General features: G+C 41.6%; 1 protein-coding gene across 6 annotated transcripts in view; it reads left to right on the forward strand.

Moving 5' to 3' along the window:
• The first annotated feature begins 283 nt into the window (after nt 1-283).
• LOC132650626 (zinc finger protein 431-like) overlaps nt 284-21,863 on the forward strand; it is a 41,252-nt gene continuing 19,672 nt past the window's right edge. The window contains exons 1-2 of one of the 6 annotated variants that reach the window (XM_060375970.1): nt 284-414; nt 1,568-1,779. In XM_060375970.1, coding sequence (XP_060231953.1) covers nt 1,663-1,779 — 117 coding nt within the window. In that variant the 5' untranslated portion in view covers nt 284-414; nt 1,568-1,662. The other 5 variants (XM_060375971.1, XM_060375969.1, XM_060375974.1 and 2 more) reach the window with 5 other exon arrangements.

Raw genomic sequence — 21,863 nt, forward strand, 5'->3', positions numbered from 1 at the left:
AAAAAAAAAAAACCAGGCCGGAAGTGCGTCATCAACCCACGCCTACTCCGGACAGAGAGATACAAAAGCCGGACCCGTCGTGGGTCTCTCCATGCGCATCTCCGCCTCGCAGCGTTTATAATGCTGGAAACAGCGCGCATGAGATTTTGGGATTTGTAGGCGACTCAGGGTCCACGGTCCAGGCAACGGACAGGGAAGGAATCAAACTCGGGACTACGAGCAATCCCAGAATGCATTGCGCCACGTGGACGCCATTTTTATAGTTCTCCGATACAATCCCGGAAGTCCTTGCTCCGAAGCCATGTTTGTAGTTCTCAGGCTGGTGGGTCTCTGAGGCGATGTATCTTGGACCATTGGGACTTCCGTGACCAGCAAGAGCTCCGAAGTGAGAAACGAAGGGATAAAGGTCTGTTTGTAAGTAGAGGGTTTGTGTTTACAGCCCAGGCCAGGGAGATGGTAGGGCGGCCTCGGTGCCTCCGAGCCCGGAAGTCTCTGTTCTCTGCGGGGCGGATCTGGAAGCGAAGCCATAAGGGGCGGGACTTCCGCCAGCGACGCGCTGCTACCCGGAACGGTTTTCCCAGGTCCGCAATCTTCTTATCTCAAGCAGTTATGAATTCATAGTCCTGCTCACACGTGGGGTGGAGGCGGGGAGGAAGGGGAGTAGGAGGGATTTGGGGGTTCCCTGCCTCCTTCCCTTGTCCACCCCTGGCCTTCCATCCATCCATCCGCCTGGAGTCCCTGAGCGGCTCGTGTGTGGAGCAGAACCGCAGGCAGGGTGTTGGCGGGACGAGAACACAGTCCTCTGCTCCCTCCAGGCCTGCATGCTTCCTGGGGGAGATGGGTGCACCCCGCCCGGGGTGAGGCTGTGCACGACCTTGTATTGGTTGTTCTGGCGCCCTCTGCTGGCCTGCGGGTGCACGAGCAGGGAGGATCCTATAAATAATTTTTAGGGGGCTGGGGGTTGAGTAGGTAAGGTGCACTGGGCTTAGTTGTTAGGGTGCTGGGGACTCAGTACAAAAGGATCTGTCCACCTCTGCTGGGCTGAGGGCATATACTTATGGGCAAAGAGAAAAAAGAGGTGGAGGAGGAAGAAGAGGGAAGGAAGGAGAGAGAGAAGAAAGAAAAGGAAGGAAAGAACGAAAGAAATCTGTGTGGCTTTGCAGAAAAACAACAGCTAATTAAAACTTGGGTACTATTTGGTGTTGATTTCCTGAATTTGAACCAACATACACAGGTAAAAGTGCAGGTATTCTGTACTCACATAAGTAACTGAAGTTTTTCCACATGGTAAATAAATTATTTTCTACCAGAAGGAAGGTGTAGAACATGGCAAACCAATACATTTTATTTTGAGTCCCTATCAAATAGGAATGACTTGATGAACTTTTTCAGAGGAAGCTTCTCATATTCGAAAACAAGAGCTATCCCTGGCTTAATGAACTATCTCTAGTCTTCTACAGCCTCCCACTACCCAGGAGATTTTTACTTCCATAAATTCTGGATTGACAGGTTTGATTGCTCATCTCCTGCTATGCTATATATCATGACACATACCCAATTTCTATAGAGATTAAACCAGAAGAAAATGATGTGGTGACCGTTTCTGAGCCCAGCTATTCGATACGGAATGCAGTGTATGCAGTGTCCCATGCCCTCCATAAAATGCTGCTGAGCAAAATTGAAATGGGACCTAAAGAAGACAGAAACATGGACTGGCTTCTTCCATGCCAGGTAAGCCTCACTCATAAGCAAGGGAAGCATCAGGATTTTATATTATTGGTAAGTAATTACTATCCTCAAACCAATAAAACATTTTCATCTTATAGTTGCAAGTACAAATTAAAATAGAAAAAGGTTCTGTCAAAGTGTATGTGTATATATCTTACATGATTTGGATACTGAAAGCACTCATTTGAAGACAAATTTGAATGTCTTTCAACAAATGTTTTCCTAATGTGAGATGAAATTCTGTAAGATACAATTGAAAATAGTGTAAAAATATATCAAGTTCCAAAATTTTTATCATTTCATGGAATATGTCCAATGTCATAAGATACAGATTAGGGCATCATATCCAAGCAACCATTTCACCTAAAATACAATCTGTATTTATGACAAAAGACCATAAGAAGATTCTTTTGTGGACAATAAATAGCCTGTCTTTGAGTCAGCAGTAACAGAAAAGTAATTGCTTTCGCAGATGATTTAGTATTAATAAGGTAAGATCAATGTGAAACAAAAATCATGGTCCCATTAATAAATTTTAGAACATAGACAGTGCTCATGGGCCTGGACCATATCTCAGTGTGTTAGTGATGAATGTAATGTATGGGTTTTAAACCAACAAGGTTTAATATAGGACTCACTTACACTTATAAGCCTTGGAGATTAACTTCAAATAGGATGTCAAGATGATTGTTGAACAAGTCAATTGAACTTTTCATTCAGTTGATAGGTAAATAAAAGATAAAATGTGAATGTTTGTATACTATATAATTAGTATTATGGGAATCAGTAATATTTGACATTAATATTAACATAGTCTGTAATCATGGCTTCCAGTCATAATGTATTAGGTAAGTGAGTAAGTCTCTTGTACGAATAACTGAGTACCTGTATAGAAGTTCTTTATAACATGAGCTATTAATTAGTTAACACAATATTAGGTTGTGTTATTAATTTTCAGAAATTGATTTTTTTGTAATCAAGATAATACTGCTGGTGTCTTAACAAAATATGGAAGTTTTTTTCCTTTTCCCTTATGTGAACTACTTTGAGGAGTATTGTAGTGAGTTATTTGCGACTCTTGTAGAATTCATGCTGAATCTCTAGACCTAGGCTGTTCTTTTCTCTTTTCTCTTTTTTTTTTTTTGAGAGATTTTTAAATTACCATTTCTATCTTGGTTATTATGTATCTGTTTTAATAATTTATTTCATCTTGATTTAATGTTAGATTTTATACATCTAGAAGTCTACCCATTAAATGTTTTTGCATTTAATGCTTAGTTGAATGAAGACTTTTAAAATATGAACCAATGATTCGCTGCTTTCCTCAGTGCATGTTGTAGTGTCTGTTAGATCAGGATTGATGCAGTTGACATGGACTTAAAAGAGAGCAGACAGGCATTTCCAAAAGCAGGATTTTTCTCTCAGACAGAACACTGATATGGTAGTCTATTGAGAGGGGAAGTGGAGATTCTGTGCTGTAGTACCAGAGGATGGAGGTCTTAAGTAGCTTGATGGGGAGAAGAACACACCGTGGGGGTTCAGTGTATAAATTTCTGGCCTTAGTCCTGCCTGTCTGTAGGTGCGTGGGTTTATTTCTGGGTATCTGTTTCAATTCCATTGATCCACAAGTCTTTTTCTCTGCCAGTACTATGGCGTTATTATTACTCTTGCTCTATAGTATAGCTTTAGATCAGGGATGGAGATAACTTCAGAAGTTCTTTATCATACTGGTTGTTTTAACTATTCAATTTTTTTTAATATGATGTTGAGAATTGTTCTTTCAAGGTCTGTAAGGAATAGTGTTGATGTTTTGATGGGAATTGCATTAATCTCTAGATTTCTTTTGGTAGGATGACCATTTTTGCTATCATGCTTACTGATCCATAAGCATGGAAAATCTTTCCATCTTCTCATATCTTCTTCAATTTCTTTCTTCAGAGACTTGAAGTTTTTTTTTTTTTCATACAGATCTTTCCCTTTCTTGGTAAGAGTTAAACCGATGTACTTTATATTATTTGTGAATATTGGAACGTTGTTGTTGCCCCAATTTCTTTCTCAGCTCACTTGTCTTTTGTATACGGGAAGACTTCAGAATTTTTTGAGTTAATTTTATATCCAGCAATTTTGCTGAAGGTGTTTATCAGGTATAGGAGAGCTCTGGTAGAATTTGTGGGTCTACTCATGTATACTATCATATCATCTGTGAATAGTGATACTTTGACTTCTTCCTTTCTGATTTGTATCCCCTTGATCTCATTTACTGCTCTAGCATGGACATGATGGATGATATCTTTAATGTGTTCTTGTATTTGGTTTGCAAGTATTTTGTTGAGTATTTTTGCATGTTCATAAAAGAGATGGGTCTGAAGTTCTCTTTTTTTGGGTCTTTGTGGGTTTTAGGTATCAAGGTGACTGTGGCTTGCTTTCTTATTTGGGAAGGGAGATTTGTGATGACTAATTCTGTTTCCTTGGGAGATATAGTACTATTCAATCCATTTATCTGATCTTGATTTAATTTTGGAAGATGGAATCTATCAAGAAAATTGTCCATTTCATTTAGATTTTCATATTTTATGCCATATAGGCTTTTATAGCAAGACCTAATGATTGTTTGCATTTCCTCAGTGTCTGTTGTTAGGTCTCCCCTTTCAATTCTGATTTTTCATTTCTGATTTCCACTATGAACAAATTGCTTATACCTAATATGGCACAACATTAGTCAATAAATATAAAAACAACATAAATGATAAATGATGTATAAACAAAAATCACATGAACATCTTAATAGCGTCTACAAAAAAAAAACAACAAAATCTTTGAAAAAATCCAAATACCTTTATCATAAAAGTTTCAAAAGTTGTAAGGCTAGAGGCAACACCTCTCAACACAATAAAGCTATAGGTGAGAAACCTGCATCCAAAATCATCACTAATGGAGCAAAGGTTTAGGCTAGTTTATTTAGGTCAGAAGCTTGTCATCTATGTTCACCACCCCCACTCCTTTTCAGTATTGTGCTCCAAGTGTTAGTTTAGGCAATAAAGAAAAATAAGTAAAAGAATATCAATAGGGAAAGTAGAATTCAAACTATCACGTTGTAGGTGTTGTTTAATATTTACTATTGATATACCTTCTGGTAAAGCTTGCTGTTAATCCTAAACAGCTGTATACACAAATCACCACACAAAGACTGGGCTCATTTAGTTAACCTAGAACACAATGTAGGGCAATAGTTACTGCATCCTAAACCTCCAAACCCTCATAGTTTCCTAACATTTAGATTCCCCACATTATACTTGCTTTTTGTGAAATATTATATCCAGTCCATCTTCACGTAGTTCCAGGATCTCTCTCTCCTGCTTCTTTCTCCTAGCTTTCCTCTCACACCTCTCTTCTTGCTCATTTGCTGCCCTCTGGCTCCTTGTCCCGACCCAAGGGACTTCAACGGGGTTCCTAAAGAAAGGAGGGTGGAAGGAATGGGGGAGGGGAGGAACAAGAGACACAGGAAAAAAATGTCAATTTCCTTCAGATTTTCCAATTTTATTAAATATAGTCTTTTGAAATAAGACCTAACAATTATTTGGATTTCCACAGGGTCTATTGTTACGTCCCCCTTTTCATTTCTGATTTTGGTTATTTGGATACTGTCTATCTTTTTCTTATGGCTAGAAGTTTGTCTATCTTGTTGATTTTCTCAAAAAAACAAAGTAAAAAACAAACAGCTCTTAGTTACAATGATTCTTTGTATTGTTGCCTTTGTTTCTACATCATTGGTTTTAGCATTGAAAAATAGCTGCAGTTTACTTAGCCCCAGCATGAAAACACAGAACAAATATCTCTCTGTATTTTTTAAAATCTCTCAATTCTTAATATTCTTGGCACCCTTTCACCTGTGGGAAAGTTTGTTTACTCCCTGCAGGTTGAATAATGGACTGTACAGCTATCTGTCTTGATTCCAAGAGGAAGAGGGAAAGTGCCTACTGTGTACTGGAAGACAGAAGGTAGGCAAGGAGAGGATAGGCACAGATCATGATGAAATACAAATCTCTGCAGATATGGAAAAAGACTGAAATGGAAGCCTGGACCAAGAATCACTGTACTTTTTCATTTCAGTACACTGTAACCCTAAGGGAGGTGCTCATGTCACTCAAGACTCACTGTCCAATCAGAACCCTCCTTCCCTTCAGTCACAGGAAGAGGCAGGTTCTTCCCACCACCTTGCTGCAGTTCTGTAGCTGAGAAGAGGTTAAAGGTTGGTATGATCTGGTCTGAGCACAGCTGCTGTGTGCTGTGATGGGATTTCAGGCTAGGTCCAAAGTTGCAATATGGTGAGTGTGCAGCTGCTTCCCCCAACCTGGTGGAGGAAGTGACTAAACAGCCGGACCTGCTGTGGTGTGTCCTTCCTGGGGCTGGGTGGGAACCTACAGCCAGAAGCAGCTACAGAGAGATCCCTTGTCATAGCCATGACTACAGCAGGGGCATCCGGGAGAGCCATTTCCTGTCACCTCTCTCAATCCTAGTCTCCTCAGGAGGACGGAGTGGACAGGGTCGAGCTGGTCACCATCTGGGGTGGACGTGTGTGTAAACAAACCAGGTCACAGGGTCACGCCTGGGGAGGGTCAGACACAAGTCTTTGGGGAAAAATAATGAAATGAAATAAAAATAAAAATTAAAAAGTAGAGGACAAAAAATGGGGAAAGCAATGTAATATACTTTAATTAAAATGTATAAAAATACATTTTAAATTAAAATGTAGCTAGGGAGATAGTTTAGCAGTTAAGAACAATGGATATTGGTACAGAAGATACAGTTTCCATCTCCAGAAACCACATGGTAGCTAACCATTTGCTCTAATTCCAGTCCATGCCATCTCCTGCAATCTTCTAGCTTCTGTTGTTACTGAACATAGACACATGGAGGCAAACACCCATGTATATGAAATAAAAATAACGCTTAAAATTGTAGTAATCTCTACAGAGATATCACAGCAGTGAGACAGATAGCAGCCAGGGCTACTTAAAATGAACTCTTTCTGCTCCTGTATGAAAGTAGCTGCAGCATTCCTCAGAACCAACCATCTCATAGGCAAAAACAGGCTCATTGTGAAGTTAGACTAGTTCAACAAAGCTGTTCCTCTAAGAATAGTGTCCATGGTGCTGATAGGTGATTTCCTTGATGTTTTCTGAATTTGTATTCTCTATCTTTGTATGTATGAGAAAATGGCCTTGATACTTATATCTGTGAAATCATACAACATGATTGAAAGTACAGGCTGCATGCAAACGATTTTTAGTGTTCCTTATTTTCATCTAAGACCTTGTGGTACAAGATGAACATTACAGAAGCATTTCTGTCCATTACTTTTATATTTTATAAATGTTTCTGCATGACTTTGAGCTAAGATGCATTTAAATATCTCTCCTTATACACTATTACCATGTTAAGAAAAGGATTTAACTTAGCATGCTTTAAAGTAGGCAAACCTATATTTGAACTTATCCAGATTCCCTAAGTAAAACCCCAAAGCTTCCTTTGTTGAAGAAAATCATGCTTTAGAAAAGACTTCCATGTTCTCCTTGCCTGCGACAGGAAAAAAAAAATCTTTCTCAGCTCTTCTGTTTTTTCTTCTGTTATGATGGCTCTTCTAGGCAGCCAAATTGACTATATGTCTGGAATTAACTAAAACCCAAACTGTTGGGAAAGTGGAAAAACTCTTTCTTCAATCTAGATTTTTGATGTGATAAAATCCACCTTTAATCTTGGCCACAGTCTCTGATGGTAACATATGATATTGGAGATGGTAGCTCTTTCTCTTTGTCTGCTGGCCCTACCTCTGGCTGGCAAGCTAATTTTTTTAAAACTGGCATTAAAGCCTACTTCTTAAGGAGTCTGGTATATACTGAAGACCAGCTGAGACATCCAGCCACACTGGCTGAACCATTACTGGCTTTTTTGTTTTGTTTTGTTTTTAAGCAAAAGATTTGATGTCACCAATAAAGATGCTGGAGTCAGATGCCTGGGTGAAAACTTACTAGCTCAGAAAGGCATAGAAAGCACCCAGCCTACCTTCCTACTCACCCTTGTTGACCTCTTGACCTATGGTTGAGTTTATTTAAGCCTGTTTTAATAAAGCGTTCATGGATTAAAGGTGTGGGCTTGCACTGAGGCATACCACAACTAGAGACAGATTTTTCCAGGACACCATCTCAGGGTTCACAGTATGATTAAATAATCTTTCAGCATGTGAGCCATTCTAATAAACCCACGTTCTACACATGTGCATTCATTCGATCAGTTCTGTTCATCTAGAGAATCTTTACTAATACAGATGTTTTGTTTTATTTTGGTTTTGTTTTGTTTCCCTTCCCATTTGGGAAGATGTGGCTGCTAAAGACAGTGTTCCACAGAGATTGTCATCTGTTAACTGCTTTTCTCCCAAGGTTTTCACAGGTACCAGGTGAAATATAGGTGCAATTATCTGAACCAAGCATGAAGCCACAAAAGAAAATTGTTGTTTCTTGAAATTTCTCTAATAGGGAGGTCCTCCTCTCCTTTCATCTGACCCAAGCCTATCAGGTCTCATCAGGACTGGCTGCATTGTTTTCCTCTGTAGCCTGGTCAGGCTGCTCTCCCCTTAGGGGTAGGTGATCAAAGAGCCAGCCACTGAGTACATGTCAGAGAGATACCCTGTTCCCCTTACTAGGAAACCCACTTGTATACTTAGTTGCCATGTGCAGGGGTTCTAAGTTATCTCCATGCATGGTCCTTGGTTGGAGTATCAGTCTCAAAAAAGACATAGAGGGGCATGGATGGAAATGAGGGAGCATGGGTGAGATTGGGAGGGAATGAGGAAGGGGCCTACAGCTGGGATACAAATTGAATAAACTTAATTAATATAAAAATAAAATTAAAAAAATCGTAACATTCAGAAATGAAATGTATGAGGAACACACAGTCCCAATCAAAATTCTGTTAGTAGATTTTATACTTTTTGCCAAGAGTGCATTTTGCATTTATTATAAAATACAATGCCTGTTGTTCTTTCAGAAGAGTATATAACTCCTGTGAGAGTCATTTATAAAATCTAACAAACTCCTCTGAAATACTTGTAAATAACTATAAATAACTTGACATTCCTTCAAAGATGAATATGATTTAGCCTAAGTTAAGAATCCTGCAATCATTTCATCAGTATTGTTTGATTGTACTAAATATGTTCTCTAGACATGTTAATCATCTCACAGGAATGGGCTTTTTGGAGTATGTGATTCCTACCTTTTATATTTTATATTATATACATATATGCATATTACTGCTAAAGCACTTAAACAGCATGCTAATTTAATAGAGAAGTCAGCTTAATTTGTATTTTGTTCCTTAATTATAAAATGTATGAATAATTAAAAACTTCTCCTTAATTGTTAATATTCTAGGACCCCTTCCATTTGTGGAACAGATGGGTAACTCCACTGCAGTTGAGTAATGGGCTGTGGAAGGTTGATCCACCAGGAAGAAGAAGCAGAACGCTGTGGGAGAGCTCAGGCATGTCCTGAGTTCTAGAGTTGGGGAGCCTAGGGCCCCTTCCCACATAGGGGAGCAGCAAGTGGCTGAGCAGCCAGAGTGGGAGGGCTGGGCGGTCCCGAGGCTGGGTGTGCAGGCAGACAGAGGCTATGGGAGAACAGGCCCTAGCACTGCTGAAATGCGAACCTCTGCAGATCTGGAGAAGGCGAGGGCACGGACTGGAAGCCAGGGTCAGGGACTAACTGGCTGTGTCCCTTCTGCACACTCTAACCCTAAGGGAGACACCCTAACCCTAAGGAAGGGGCTCCTGTCACTCAAGACTCTCTGTCCAATCAGGGCCTCTGTCCGGACCTGCCAGTCAAGAAAGGGGGCGTGTTCTTCCAGATACCTTTCTGCTGGTTCAGCTCCAGCTGCTGAACAGGCTCTTGTGGTTCCAGGTGAACCACGTGAGCAACCTCTTCTGTTGCTTGGGTGCTTGAGGGGAACTGAGGCAAGCTACAAAGTCGCAACATGGTGAGTTCAGGGAGGAGAAGGCAGCTGAGCAGCGGGAGCTGGTATGCGGGGTCTCTTCCGGGACTGGCTGGTGAGCAGCAGCCACTGGGGAGAGACCTTGTGGTCCTGGGTGCTCGCTGGACCCAGAGGTGGCATCTGAGTCACTTCACTGAGGGGGCCGCATCTATGCAGAGCGTTTGCAGCAGGGGTTTGTGTGCAGAATCATCCTTGTGGTGGCATGCCAAATTCGGAGTATTTCAGTTTCTCTTCAGTGTTCCAGTTTCTCTAATGTCTTCTACAGGTTCCGCTCTTAGCATTTAACCTTTAGGTGTAAGATCCATTCCGAAGTAGTTTTTTGGGGGTTGCAAACGGCATCTCGTGTGTTGGGTAGCACTCCAGTATTAAGCTGTGATGAGGAAGAGTAGAATTGATGTAAAGGATTTCCAATGCTTGGGAAATAGTAGGTGACACTAAATAGAATTTAGCCGCGGGGAGGACTGTCTCTAAATCACCCCACAGGTAAACAGTATGCTAACCAGGCCTGTTAGAGATTAGCATGCTAGCATACACATGTTGACCGGGCTTGTCCCGAAATTTGCCTCCCAACACTAGCAAAGGAGAGAGACAACTCTGATTTTCAACCAGCTATCAGGCCAATCCTCATATCAAAGAATAGACTTCTACCGAGCTGCTGAAGTCGATCTTACAGGGTCACAACCAACATTACAGCCTGTGGTGACATAAAGGTGTTAAAGTAACATTTATTCCCCTGATGTAATTGTCCTCCAGGAGCTTAGTGCCTTCATCTGCTAACCTAAGCCTAGTCCTGCAAGCTTCTAGCCTCCATACAATCAAATCTAGGCCTAGAATGTTTTCATCCTCTGAGACAATCATTTTGTCAGCATTGCTTGATTGTACTGAATATGTTTTCTAGACATGCTAATCATCTAGGAATGGGCTTCTTGGAGTATATGATTCAAATGTTTTATATTTACATTATATATGTGTATATTACTGCTAAAGCATTTAAACACCATGGTAATTTAATAGAGAAGTCACCTAAATTTGTATTTTGTTCTTTAATTATAAAATGTATAAATAATTAAATTATCTTGTTAATATTCTAGGATCCCTTCCATTTGTGGGACGGATGGGTAACTTCACTGCAGTTGAGTTGGGCTATGGAAGCCTGATCCACCAGGAGGAAGAAGCAGAACTGCCTCCTGAGTGCTGTGGGGAAGCTTAGGCATGCCCTGAGATCTTGAGTTGGGGAGCCTAGGGTCCCCTCCCACAGAGGGGAGCAGCAAGTGGCTGAGCGGCCAGGTTGGGAGGGCTGGGTGGTCCCGAGGTTGGGTGTGTAGGCACTAGCGCTGATGAATTGCGAATCTCCGCAGATCTGGAGAAGGTGCTGCCCTGGACAGGAATCCAGGATCATGGACTAACAGGCTGTGTCCCTTCAGCACACTCTAACCCTAAGGTAGACAGCCTAAACCTAAGGAAGGGGTACATGTCACTCAAGTCTCTCTAGCCAATCAGGGCCTCCTGCCGGACCTGCCAGTCAATAGAGGGGTCGTGTCCTTCCGGATTCCTTTCTGTGGAGGAAAAGAATCCTGTCGCTGGGCCGGCTTTTTGGGTCCAGGTGAAGAGCTCTGAGCTCCACCGGCGCTGCTTGGGTGCTGCGAGGGGAACTGATGCAAGGTCCGAAGTCGCAACATGGTGAGTGCAGGGAGGAGAAGCCAGCTGAGCGGCGGGAGCTGGAAATTTGCCTCCCAACACTAGCAAAGGAGAGAGACAACTCTGATTTACAACCAGCTACCAGGCCGATCCTCATATCAAAGAACAGGCCTCTACCAAGCTGCTCAAGTCGATCTTACAGGGTCACAACCAACATTACAGCCTGTGGTGACATAAAGGTGTTAACGTAACTTTTATTCCCCTGATGTAATTGTCCTCCAGGAGTTTAGTGCCTTCATCTGCTAAACTAGGCCTAGTACAGCAAAAAGATGTGTCTATATTCCATCCAGATCATATATATCTAGAAAGTCTTTGGATGTGATCTCTTGTCAGAGCAGCCATGTTTGTGTTCACAGCTGTCCTGATTAATGAAGGCATTCCATGAGGCCTTCACATAAGGGGAATGGCATAGTTCTTTCTCATTACCATTAACATTTTTGGCATAGCCAGTAACAGATTGGGACCTAGGCCTTGGGAGCTTTCACTAAGTTCTCCATGTATTGAGAATAAAATGGAGTTCCTTCTCAAAAGCCAGGAATATGTTTGAGAGAGCCCATAATGGTCTGAGTTCCAGGCCTTTGGGGAGGCATTGCTTCAGATCATGAGATCCCACCTCTTCCCACCACATGGGGCTGTGGTTGTCAATTCCAAGGCCACTGTAGGCTTGGTTAGTAATGTTCTTGAGAGACCCTGTGTTCCTCTTACTGCAGCTCTGTTTCATTAGACTCCTCGTGAATTTGTTTCTACTTATGATATTTTCTCCTGACATCACAGAAGTTAACCATTTCCTTCCATTTTCCCTGAAAGTAGTATACCAGATGCTATTCTTGAGAAGCTAACTTGGCCATGGACCTCTCAGAGGCTGAACCACCAACTAAATAGTATTCATGGGCTGGACATAGAACCCCTCCACATATGTAGCAGATGTGCAGCTTGGTCATCATGTAGCTCCCCTAACAGTTGGAGTCCTGGCTGTTTCTGACTCTGTGCCTGGGTTTGGATCACTTTCTTTCCACCTGGACTGACTTGCCTAGCTTCAGTGGGAAAGGGAACAGTTGGTTCCATTTAGACTTGATGCATCAGGGTATGTTGGTACTTAAGTGGGGAAGGGGATATATGCTTCTATGAGGATAGAGGTAGGGAGGGGTGGGGTGTGGGGATGAGACAGGGAGGAAAGGAGGATGGCATTTTCCATCTGGCTGTTAAGTGATTAAATAAATGAACTGAAGGACAAAAATGCTTACTTGGCTTAACACATAGCTTGTACAAGACCTCCCCATCCCAGGTTTTATTTTTTTTCAATGTTGCCTTTTCCTGTCTTCTCTTCTGGCATACTCAATTCAGGACCCTATCCCTGAAGAATGGCCTTCTGTTTGAGGGCACTGGTGTACTTCTGGAAATATTTTTACTGTGTAAATCTCCCATCTTTTTAAGTGGCTAGACTTATATGTCTCCAGTCCCCATTTAAATTGTTGAAAACATAACCTGAGGCCTTTACCTAAAAGTGAATTAAGGTTTACAAGATACATGTAATGCAAAATTCTGTCCTCAGCTGGCTCCTTTTGAGCATTGGCCAGAGCTGAATGTATGCTGTCATTAAATGTATGCTGTCATAATTAATCTTTTAATTGTGTTTGCAGTGATTTCTCCTGGGGAGGGGATATTAGTTCTAGAACAGTTACATCTTTAGCCTTGTAGATAAATGTTCCAAGGCAAGCTCTTCTGACTGAGGTCACCTTCATCCCACTCTGTTTTCCCCTAGGACAATGACCTTGCTTTCCTCTTGATTAAAATTTCTAAATTATTTAGTTAAACAGCTGTATCACAAAAGAGCTTTATACTTTGAGTTAGTAATAAACTGTCCATTGTAGTTACAGTGAAAGGATTTGCATGTGGAGCATGGTTTGTGTCTTCTGTTCAGAACAGGAAGAAAAATTTATTATGTTCAATTGCTGTGTGAATCAGGGTAGGCAATAGCTAGATCAAAGACTAAGGCAGGCAGCTGCAGGGGTCACCCTATGAAAAGGGACGTGATCCCTACAGGGTTAGTGATTTTTCAATTTCGAGCACCTATTAACTTTTGCATGTGAGTGAAAATGGACCAGATTGGTGGGTGTTCAATTTCGGTAGGTCAGATGGAGCCAGTGAATATTGAATTTCCAAGTAAGGTCTATCCTATGCATTTATTTACAGTCTTCATAGGGCTATGTCTGCTCAAAAATTTGAGACTCATCTATTGGTGGTAGCTTTGTATGTCAGGTTACCAATCTCAGCAGCTAACACTGAAGGTAGAATCAAGGTCAAAAAGTATATGATTAATGCTATTAGCTCTACCAGAGAAGGGCCCGCTTATGTTCAAAGTCAGTATACCTACGTAGTTTTTCAATTATATTTATCTTTCTAAAAAAGTCAATTGTTGGTATTACTTAGTAAGTTTTACTTTCATTATGCATCACTGCTCTAATCTCTTATTTCTTTCTCTTCTCCAACATTTACCAGTCATTAAGAATTTGATTCCTGGGACTGGAGAGATGGCTCAGTGGTTAAGAGCATTGTCTCCTCTTCTAAAGGACCCAGCTTCAATTCCCATCACTCATGTGACAGCTCACAGCTGGAATGCCAATTCCAAGCAATCTAACACCTTCACACTAATGCACAGAAAAAATTAAATATTTTTTAAAAAGAATTTTATTCCTAATTAAAAATGGATTTTTTTATTATTTTCTGTTTAGAGCAATGTCTCCCAAAATTCGGCCTTTCTTTATGCTATGTAGTTAAGACTTGTTTGAACCACCCAATCCTGCCTTTGTAGCCCAGTGTCTTGCAACTCATTTCAGGCTGGACCTTAACCCGGTAAGTGAAATGAAAAAGGGACCAGTGAATGAGGTTCCTCAAACATCCCATGGGTTTCATGGGGTGAGTAATTACAAATAAAGAGGCACCTATGTATAAATTGAATTCAGTGACCAACTTTGAAGCTGGTGTCATCACTGTAAAGAAAGGGATGGAAAAAAAAGGATGGTGAGAGCTTTTCTGCTTGAACAGAAATGTCAGTTACTCAATTTTAGATGATTAGGAAATGTCCAAACTGGCAATACTTGGAGTTCACAGACCAAGGCAATCAAGATTCTGGAAAAGCAGCTAAACTTATTTCTAGAAACCAAATTTCTGTAGTTATACTGATTCAACAAACACAGAAGACCTGGATAATCTGGTGTGGCCAAGCATAACTGGAATGTTATTATTCTAACAATGGCGCACCCCAAGGAAAAGGAGTGTATAATTCTTGGTGTGCTCTGCTATGCATGTCTAGTCCCAGAAAACTATCGGAGCATGAAGCCTGTTTTAACTTTTTACAACAAATTTTGGAGATTATAGTTAAATCATTTCAATCTCCTCATTCTTCCCTACTGTTAAGTCTCAAATGCTGGGACAAATGGCTGAGGTATCTATTTAACAAAGCAAAGCAGGCCCAGCTGCTGGTTCTCCCAGCATCCCTCTGTTTCTACCTGTGATTGGGTAATGGTTGGCATCCCCAGCCTTCTAGCCCAGGGGCTGAGCTCCACTTTCCCTGGATGGTCTTCCTTATATAATCCAACCATTTTGGTTACCTGGCCTTTTTTATCTATCATTTACTATCCTGGCCCCTTGGTCTGGCTTTCCCCTCTCCCTCCTTCCTTTCCTCATAAGGCTCACAGTCATGTCTCCTCTGGACTCTCCCAGATGTCCCTGCATCTGGCTGTGCTGTCCCTTTTATCTATAATAAACTTTCTACACTACCATATCTAGAATTATCTATGTCCTTTCCTTTTTATTTCTTGTTTTTTTTTTTTTCATTCATTAACCATTTACCACTCCTTACTTTCAAATATATGGTCACTTTTTGCTTTAATTGTTGTTGACTTTGACCTGTTTGGATTTGGGATTTCTCAGCTATGGGGTAGAGATATCTGCACTGAATGTTGTTTGTGTATTGGAATGTGCACACAAAGGACCCTGTGACTTTGAAGAGGAACTGTCTCCTTGTGTCTTGGAGACTGGAAAATTGTACTAAAATACAGATTTCTTAGAGTAGGGCTCTGTCTGCTCCTAAGGTCGAAGGGTCCATCTGGGAAAGACTCACATGTCTGAGTTGCTTGATCTGATACCCCAGTTAAGTAGCTGTTACTGTCCTGAAGCTCAGCTAGATGGCCAAATGAAATGAGGAACTCTGGGAAGATCTACAAATCAGCAGCACCAGTGTGAGGTAGCTCATAGTCTTTCTCCAAGATTCTTCTCTGATGCATCTGAAGAGAACTGTGAGGGGTGCCCCCATCAGCGGAGACTCAGTTATTATTATTCTTTGCTCTATTCTTTGCTGGGGACAGATTTTTTTTTCCCCTAATACCATTGAAGAAAAAGCTTGTTATTTTATTTATTTTTTTATTTTATTTTTCAATGCAGTTTATTCAGGAACCTTGAACAATCATCTGACCCTGGGGAAAGCCAACCCACAGCTTAAATAACCTCTGGGTAGCCAACCCCAGCATGCCACGTGGGCAATGCAGATAGGTCCACATACATGGAAGCAAGCCAGATCCTCAGCCTTAGCCAAATGTAGAGTTGTTCGTAACAGAGAGCACTCACCATCGGGAAGGTGGAAGGTGGAAACCAGCTCCCTCTTTAAGGCGCGGCATCACGCAGCTCTCTACAGTTCCCCATTTTTTTTTAAGACACATCAGGCAAGAGTAGAGGTCTGATCTCTGATATTAGAAATAAATTGGGACTTTGTACCGATGTTCATTTAGGTGTCATCCACCCAAAGAGCATCAGACCCATCCGATACCTTTTTCTCAGAGGCGGGACCTGGGGCATCAACCCGCATGCAATCAGACATGCTCTTCTCTGGGTCCAAAGCGGGTGATCCTGAGTGGAGTGCTTAGCCTCGCATCCTGAGCATAACATTTTAGCTTTTTATGGTAGCCAACCATACTTGGGGAGACTGTCCTGCTTCAATGGCTCTAAAGGCCTGAATGGTCATGGCTGCATTACGCTGTTGTGAGACTCTAATCTTGCATATATACCACAGGCAAACCAAGGAGACCAACACCAGAAGGCCTGCTAATGCTCCCATGCCCGCCCATTCCTTCAGATGATTCATGGCTGCAGCAATCCATGATGATATTCCTGTGGCTAGTCCTGTGTCCACTCTGGTAGAATTTACCGTGACAATGGCCACTCTCAGGTGCTCCATCGTAGTATCGAGTTTTCCAGTCCAATTACCTAAAATATAGCTTGACAATTGTTTAGACAGATTTGCAGCACAGGAAAAATTCTTATGTTGTATGCTAGTGACTTAAAGTCCAGCATACTTCCATTGACAGCCAAGTTGAGCAATTTGCCATAGGGTATCAATTTGCTCCTGCACGAGGTCAATCCTCTGATCGAACACCATCAAGCCTCCTTTTAGTTGAGCATTAATTCCTTTTTGTACATCTAAGGCATGAGCTACATTGGCTAAAAGATTATTCAGGGTCTGAGCAGTCTGCACAGTATGACTCATGGCTAATGCCACGGTGGTAGCTCCAACAGCCGCCAATGAGATGGCAGTAACAATGGTGGCTGTTAATTCCAAGATCCCTTTTCTGTCTGAAGAGAGTCATAGCGTGAGGGGCATCAACAGGCACAGGCGCCCAGCGAGGCATGTGAGTAACCAGGTAGTAAATTTACTAGCATTCCAGCATTGGGCAAAAAAGCAAGTATCATTACCACAATTACTTGGCTCTATTTGGCTAATAATGAATAAAAATGGGGGATATAAATAAACAGGTGTGGGCTTATAGGAAATATTATGAGAAGCCTTAACCCCCTCGTTGGAACATCCTGCATCAGTTCTAGAACTAGCAGTGGTGGTGTCCGAGGTATGAGTAGGTTCAGGAGACCATTGCCCCAAGGGGCGAGACGTGCTCCCTGTAAATTGTCTAACTCCATGTTTTTCTCCACTTTTGAAAGTCATTTAAGGTTCTTAAATTATTTTTTCCTTTTTTTTAAATTTTTCATCAATTACACTTTATTCATTCTGCATCCCCCCATAAGCCCCTCCCTCCTCCCCTCCCAATCGCACCCTCCCTCCTCCCTCTGCATGCATGGCACTCCCCAAGTCCACTGATAGGGGAGGTTCTCCTCTCCTTTCTGATCTTAGTCTATCAGTTCACATCAAAAGTGGCTGCATTGTCCTCTACTATGGCCTGGTAAGGCTGCTCCCCTCAGGAGGAGGTGACTAAAGAGCAGGCCAGTCAGTTCATGTCAGAGGCAGTCCCTCTTCACATTACTATGTAACCCAATTGGACTCTGAACTGCCCTGGGCTACATCTGTGCAGGGGTTCTGGATTATCTCTATGAATAGTCCTTGATTGGAGTATGAGTCTCTGGGAAGTTCCCTGTATTCAAATTTTTCTTGTTCTGTTGCTCTCCTTGTGGAGACCCTGTCCTCTCCAGCTCTTACTATTTCCCAATTCTTACATAAAATTCCATTCATTCTGCCCAACAGTTGCCCATCAGGCTCAGCATCTGCTTAGATAGTCTGTAGGGCAGAGGCTTTCAGAGGCACTCTGTGGTAGGTTCCTAGGTTGTTTCCTGTTTTCTTCTTCTTCTGATGTCCATCCTCTTTGCCTTTCTGGATGGGGGATTGGACATTTTAGTTAGGGTCCTCTCTCTTACTTAGTTTCTTTAGGTGCACAGGTTTTAGTGGGTTTGTTCTACGTTGTATGTCTATATGAGTGAGTATATACCATGTGTGTCTTTTTGCTTCTGGGACAACTCACTCAGGATGATCCTTTCCAGATCCCACCATTTACCTGCGAATTTCATGATTTCCTTATTTTTCAGGACCATAAGGTCCTGGGCCTTTTTTGGATGGGAGACTTTCGATGACTGCTTCTATTTCCTTGGGGGATATAGGACTATTTAATTGATTTACCTGGTCCTGATTTAGCTTTGGTAAGTGGAATCGATCAAGAAAATTGTCCATTTCATTTAAATTTTCAAATTTTGTTGCATATAGACTTTTGAAGTAAGTCCTAATGATTGCTTGGATTTCCTCAGTGTCTGTAGTTACGTCCCCCTTTTCATTTCTGATTTTGTTGATTTGGATGGTGTCTCGCTGCCTTTTAGTTAGCTTTGCTAAGGGTTTGTCTATCTTGTTGATTTTCTCAAAGAACCAGCTCTTGGTTTCATTGATTCTTTGAATTGTTTTATTTGTTTCTAATTGATTGATTTCAGCCCTGAGTTTGATTATTTCCAGCCATCTGCTCCTTCTTGGTGTGTCTGCTTCTTGTTTTTCTAGGGTTTTTAAATGAGCCATTAAGTTGCTTGAATGCTCTGTCTCAAATTTCTTCTTGAAGGCACTTATTGCTGTGAACTTTCCTCTTAGCACTGCTTTCATTGTGTCCCACAAGTTTGGGTATGTTGTGTCTTCATTTTCATTGAGTTCTAGGAAGATTTTAATTTCTTTCTTTATTTCTTCCCTGACCCAGCTGTCTTTTAGTAGCAAGTCGTTCAGTTTCCATGTATGTGTAGGCTTTTTGCTATTTCTGTTGTTACTGAGGTCCAGCTTTATTCCATGGTGATCAGACAGGATACAAGGGATTATTTCAATCTTCCTGTATTTGTTGAGGCTTGCTTTGTGACCAACTGTGTGGTCTATTTTGGAGAAGGTTCCATGAAGTGCTGAGAAGAAGGTAAATTCTTTTGTGTTTGGGTGTAAATGTCTGTTAGGTCCATTTGATTCATGACCTCTGTCAGAGATATTGTTTCTTCGTTTAATTTCTGTTTTGTTGACCTGTCTTTTGTTGAGAGTGGGGTGTTGAAGTCTCCCACTATTAGTATGTGGGGATCTATATGTGGTTTAAGTTTTATCAATGTTTCTTTCATAAATGTGGGTGCCCTTGTATTTGGGGCATAAATGTTCAGGATTGTGATGTCTTCTTGGTGGAATTTTCCCTTGATGAGTACGAAGTGTCCTTCCCCATCTCTTTTGATTAATTTTGGTTGAAAGAGTATTTTATCAGATATTAGAATGGCTACTCCTGCTTGCTTCTTGCGTCCATTTGCTTGAAAAGCCGTCTTCCATCCTTTTACCCTCAGGTAATGTCTATCTTTGTGACGTAGGTGTGTTTCTTGTATACAACAGATTGCTGGGTTTTGTTTATGCATCCATTCTGTTAGTCTTTGTCTTTTTATTGGAGAATTAAGTCCATTGATATTGAGAGAGAATAATGACCAGTGGCTGTTAGATTCTTTGAATTTGATGTTGGCTGTGGTCATACGGTTGTGTGCTTGGTTGCTTTTTGTTTTACTGTAGTGGGGTTATTTATTTCCTGTGTTTTTTTGAATGTAGCCAGCTTTCTTGGGTTGTATTTTCCCTTCCAGTGTCTTCTGTAATGCTGGATTTGTTTGTAGGTATTGTTGAAATTTGTTTTTGTCGTTGAATATCTTGTTTTCTCCGTCTATGAGGACTGAGAGTTTTGCAGGGTATAGTAGCCTGGGCTGACATCTGTGTTCTCTTAGGGTCTGCATGATATCTCTCCAGGCCCTTCTGGCTTTCATAGTCTCTGTTGAAAAGTCAGGTGTGATTCTAATGGGTTTGCCATTATATGTTACTTGGCCTTTTTCTCTTGCAGCTTTTAGTATTTTTTCTTTGTTCTGTATACTTACAGTTTTGATTATTATGTGGCGGGAGGATTTTCTTTTCTGGTCTAATTTATTGGGTGTTCTATAGGCCTCTTGTATTCTTATTGGCCTCTCCTTTAAGTTGGGGAAATTTTCTTCGATGATTTTGTTGAAAGTATTTTCTGGGCCTTGGTGCAGGGAATCTTCTTTTTCCTCTATTCCTATTATTCTTAGGTTTTGTCTTTTTATGTTGCCTTGAATTTCTTGGACGGTCTGTGTCAGAAATTTTTTAGATTTAACATTTTCTTTGACAGATACATCTATTTCTTCCATTGTATCGTCCACACCAGAGATTCTTTCTTCCATTTCTTGTATCCTATTGGTTATGCTAACCTCTGTAGTTCCTGCTTTCTTCCCTAAGTTCTTTCTCTCTACAATTTCTTCCATTTGTGTTTTTTTTTAATTTTTCCAATTCTATCTTCAGTTCTTGAGCTAGTTTGTTGGTTTCCTTCCCCTGTCTGACTGTATTTTCATGTTTTTCCATCAATTCCTTCAGCTGCTTGTTTGAAGAATCCACTGTTTCTTTTATTTCATTCAGTGATTTAAGCATTTCCTCTCTAAAGGCCACAGACTGTTTGGCTGCAGCTTCCCATATTTCTTCATGGATGGCCATAATCTCCTTGTCTTTAATTTCCTCCATTTTTTTACGGATAGCCATGATATGTTTGTTTTTATCTTCCTCTAATTCTTTTCGTATTTTATTTGTTTCCTCTGTTATCTTCGTGAGCATAGATGTTAGGTCATCTCCTTGAATTTCATTTATGCTGGGGTTTCTAGGGCTATTTGCCCCTGGATAACTGGGTTCTGGAGATGCCATATTGCTCTGGCCTTTGTTGGTTGGACTTTTACGCTGTCCTCTACCCATTGGGCTATCTTAGTTGTTTGAATTTAGTTTCTGGTTGTTCCTGGACTGTTGTAGTGGAGAGAATCCCTTTGGCAGGAAGATGGTTTTTCCTGAAGGAAGCCTTCTCAGCTTTTTGGTTATAGTCACTGGATGGCCTGTGTTTTTCAGGAGTTGTTACAGCTCACCTTAGGCATAGAGACCTGGGTGGTAACTGTGGCCCTGATTAGTCAAGAGGGCTCTCCTTTCACCGGGAGAAGTCCTGGAGACAGCTGCCCTTCTTCTGGGTTTCTTGCTGTAAATTTAGTGACCAGCTTCTGTAACCTTTGTGTCCCATGGTTTGGTCGGTTTTGTTAGGAATAACTGGTTGCCCCTTGGAGCAGTATCTGGGGGTTGATCTCAGGGTTCCCGGACTTTTGTAGGTCTGAGGTTGGGGCTCTGTGCCCCAGAACCCAAGAGCTAATCTGTGGCGGGTGAGTACTGCTCTGGTGTCTTAGGGCACTCAGTTCTGTCTGTAAGGAATAGTTGGTACGAAGCAGACCTCTGAGCTGGTGGAGTGTGCGCCCACCTGCTAGTCTGCGGGAGCTGAGTTTCCAATCACTCTGTGCTCCCTGTTTGGGCCCAGATCTGTGATGACTGGCCGTACTCACCTGTTTGCAATCTGCAGTCTGCTAGACTTTCCCTAGGTGACCCCAGCAGCACGGTTTCTTCCTTCTCTGTGGGGTCCTCTCTGAACAGGGGTTCCCAGTACCTGTTGTACTTGGGCGCGCAGCTTGTCTGTACCGCTGAGCTGAGTGCTAAATTCTCTGCGCATGGCAGGATCTCGGCTGTGATGGCGGCA

The sequence above is a fragment of the Meriones unguiculatus genome (genome assembly GCF_030254825.1).
Source record: "Meriones unguiculatus strain TT.TT164.6M chromosome 13 unlocalized genomic scaffold, Bangor_MerUng_6.1 Chr13_unordered_Scaffold_28, whole genome shotgun sequence".
Classification (NCBI taxonomy): Eukaryota; Metazoa; Chordata; class Mammalia; order Rodentia; family Muridae; genus Meriones; species Meriones unguiculatus.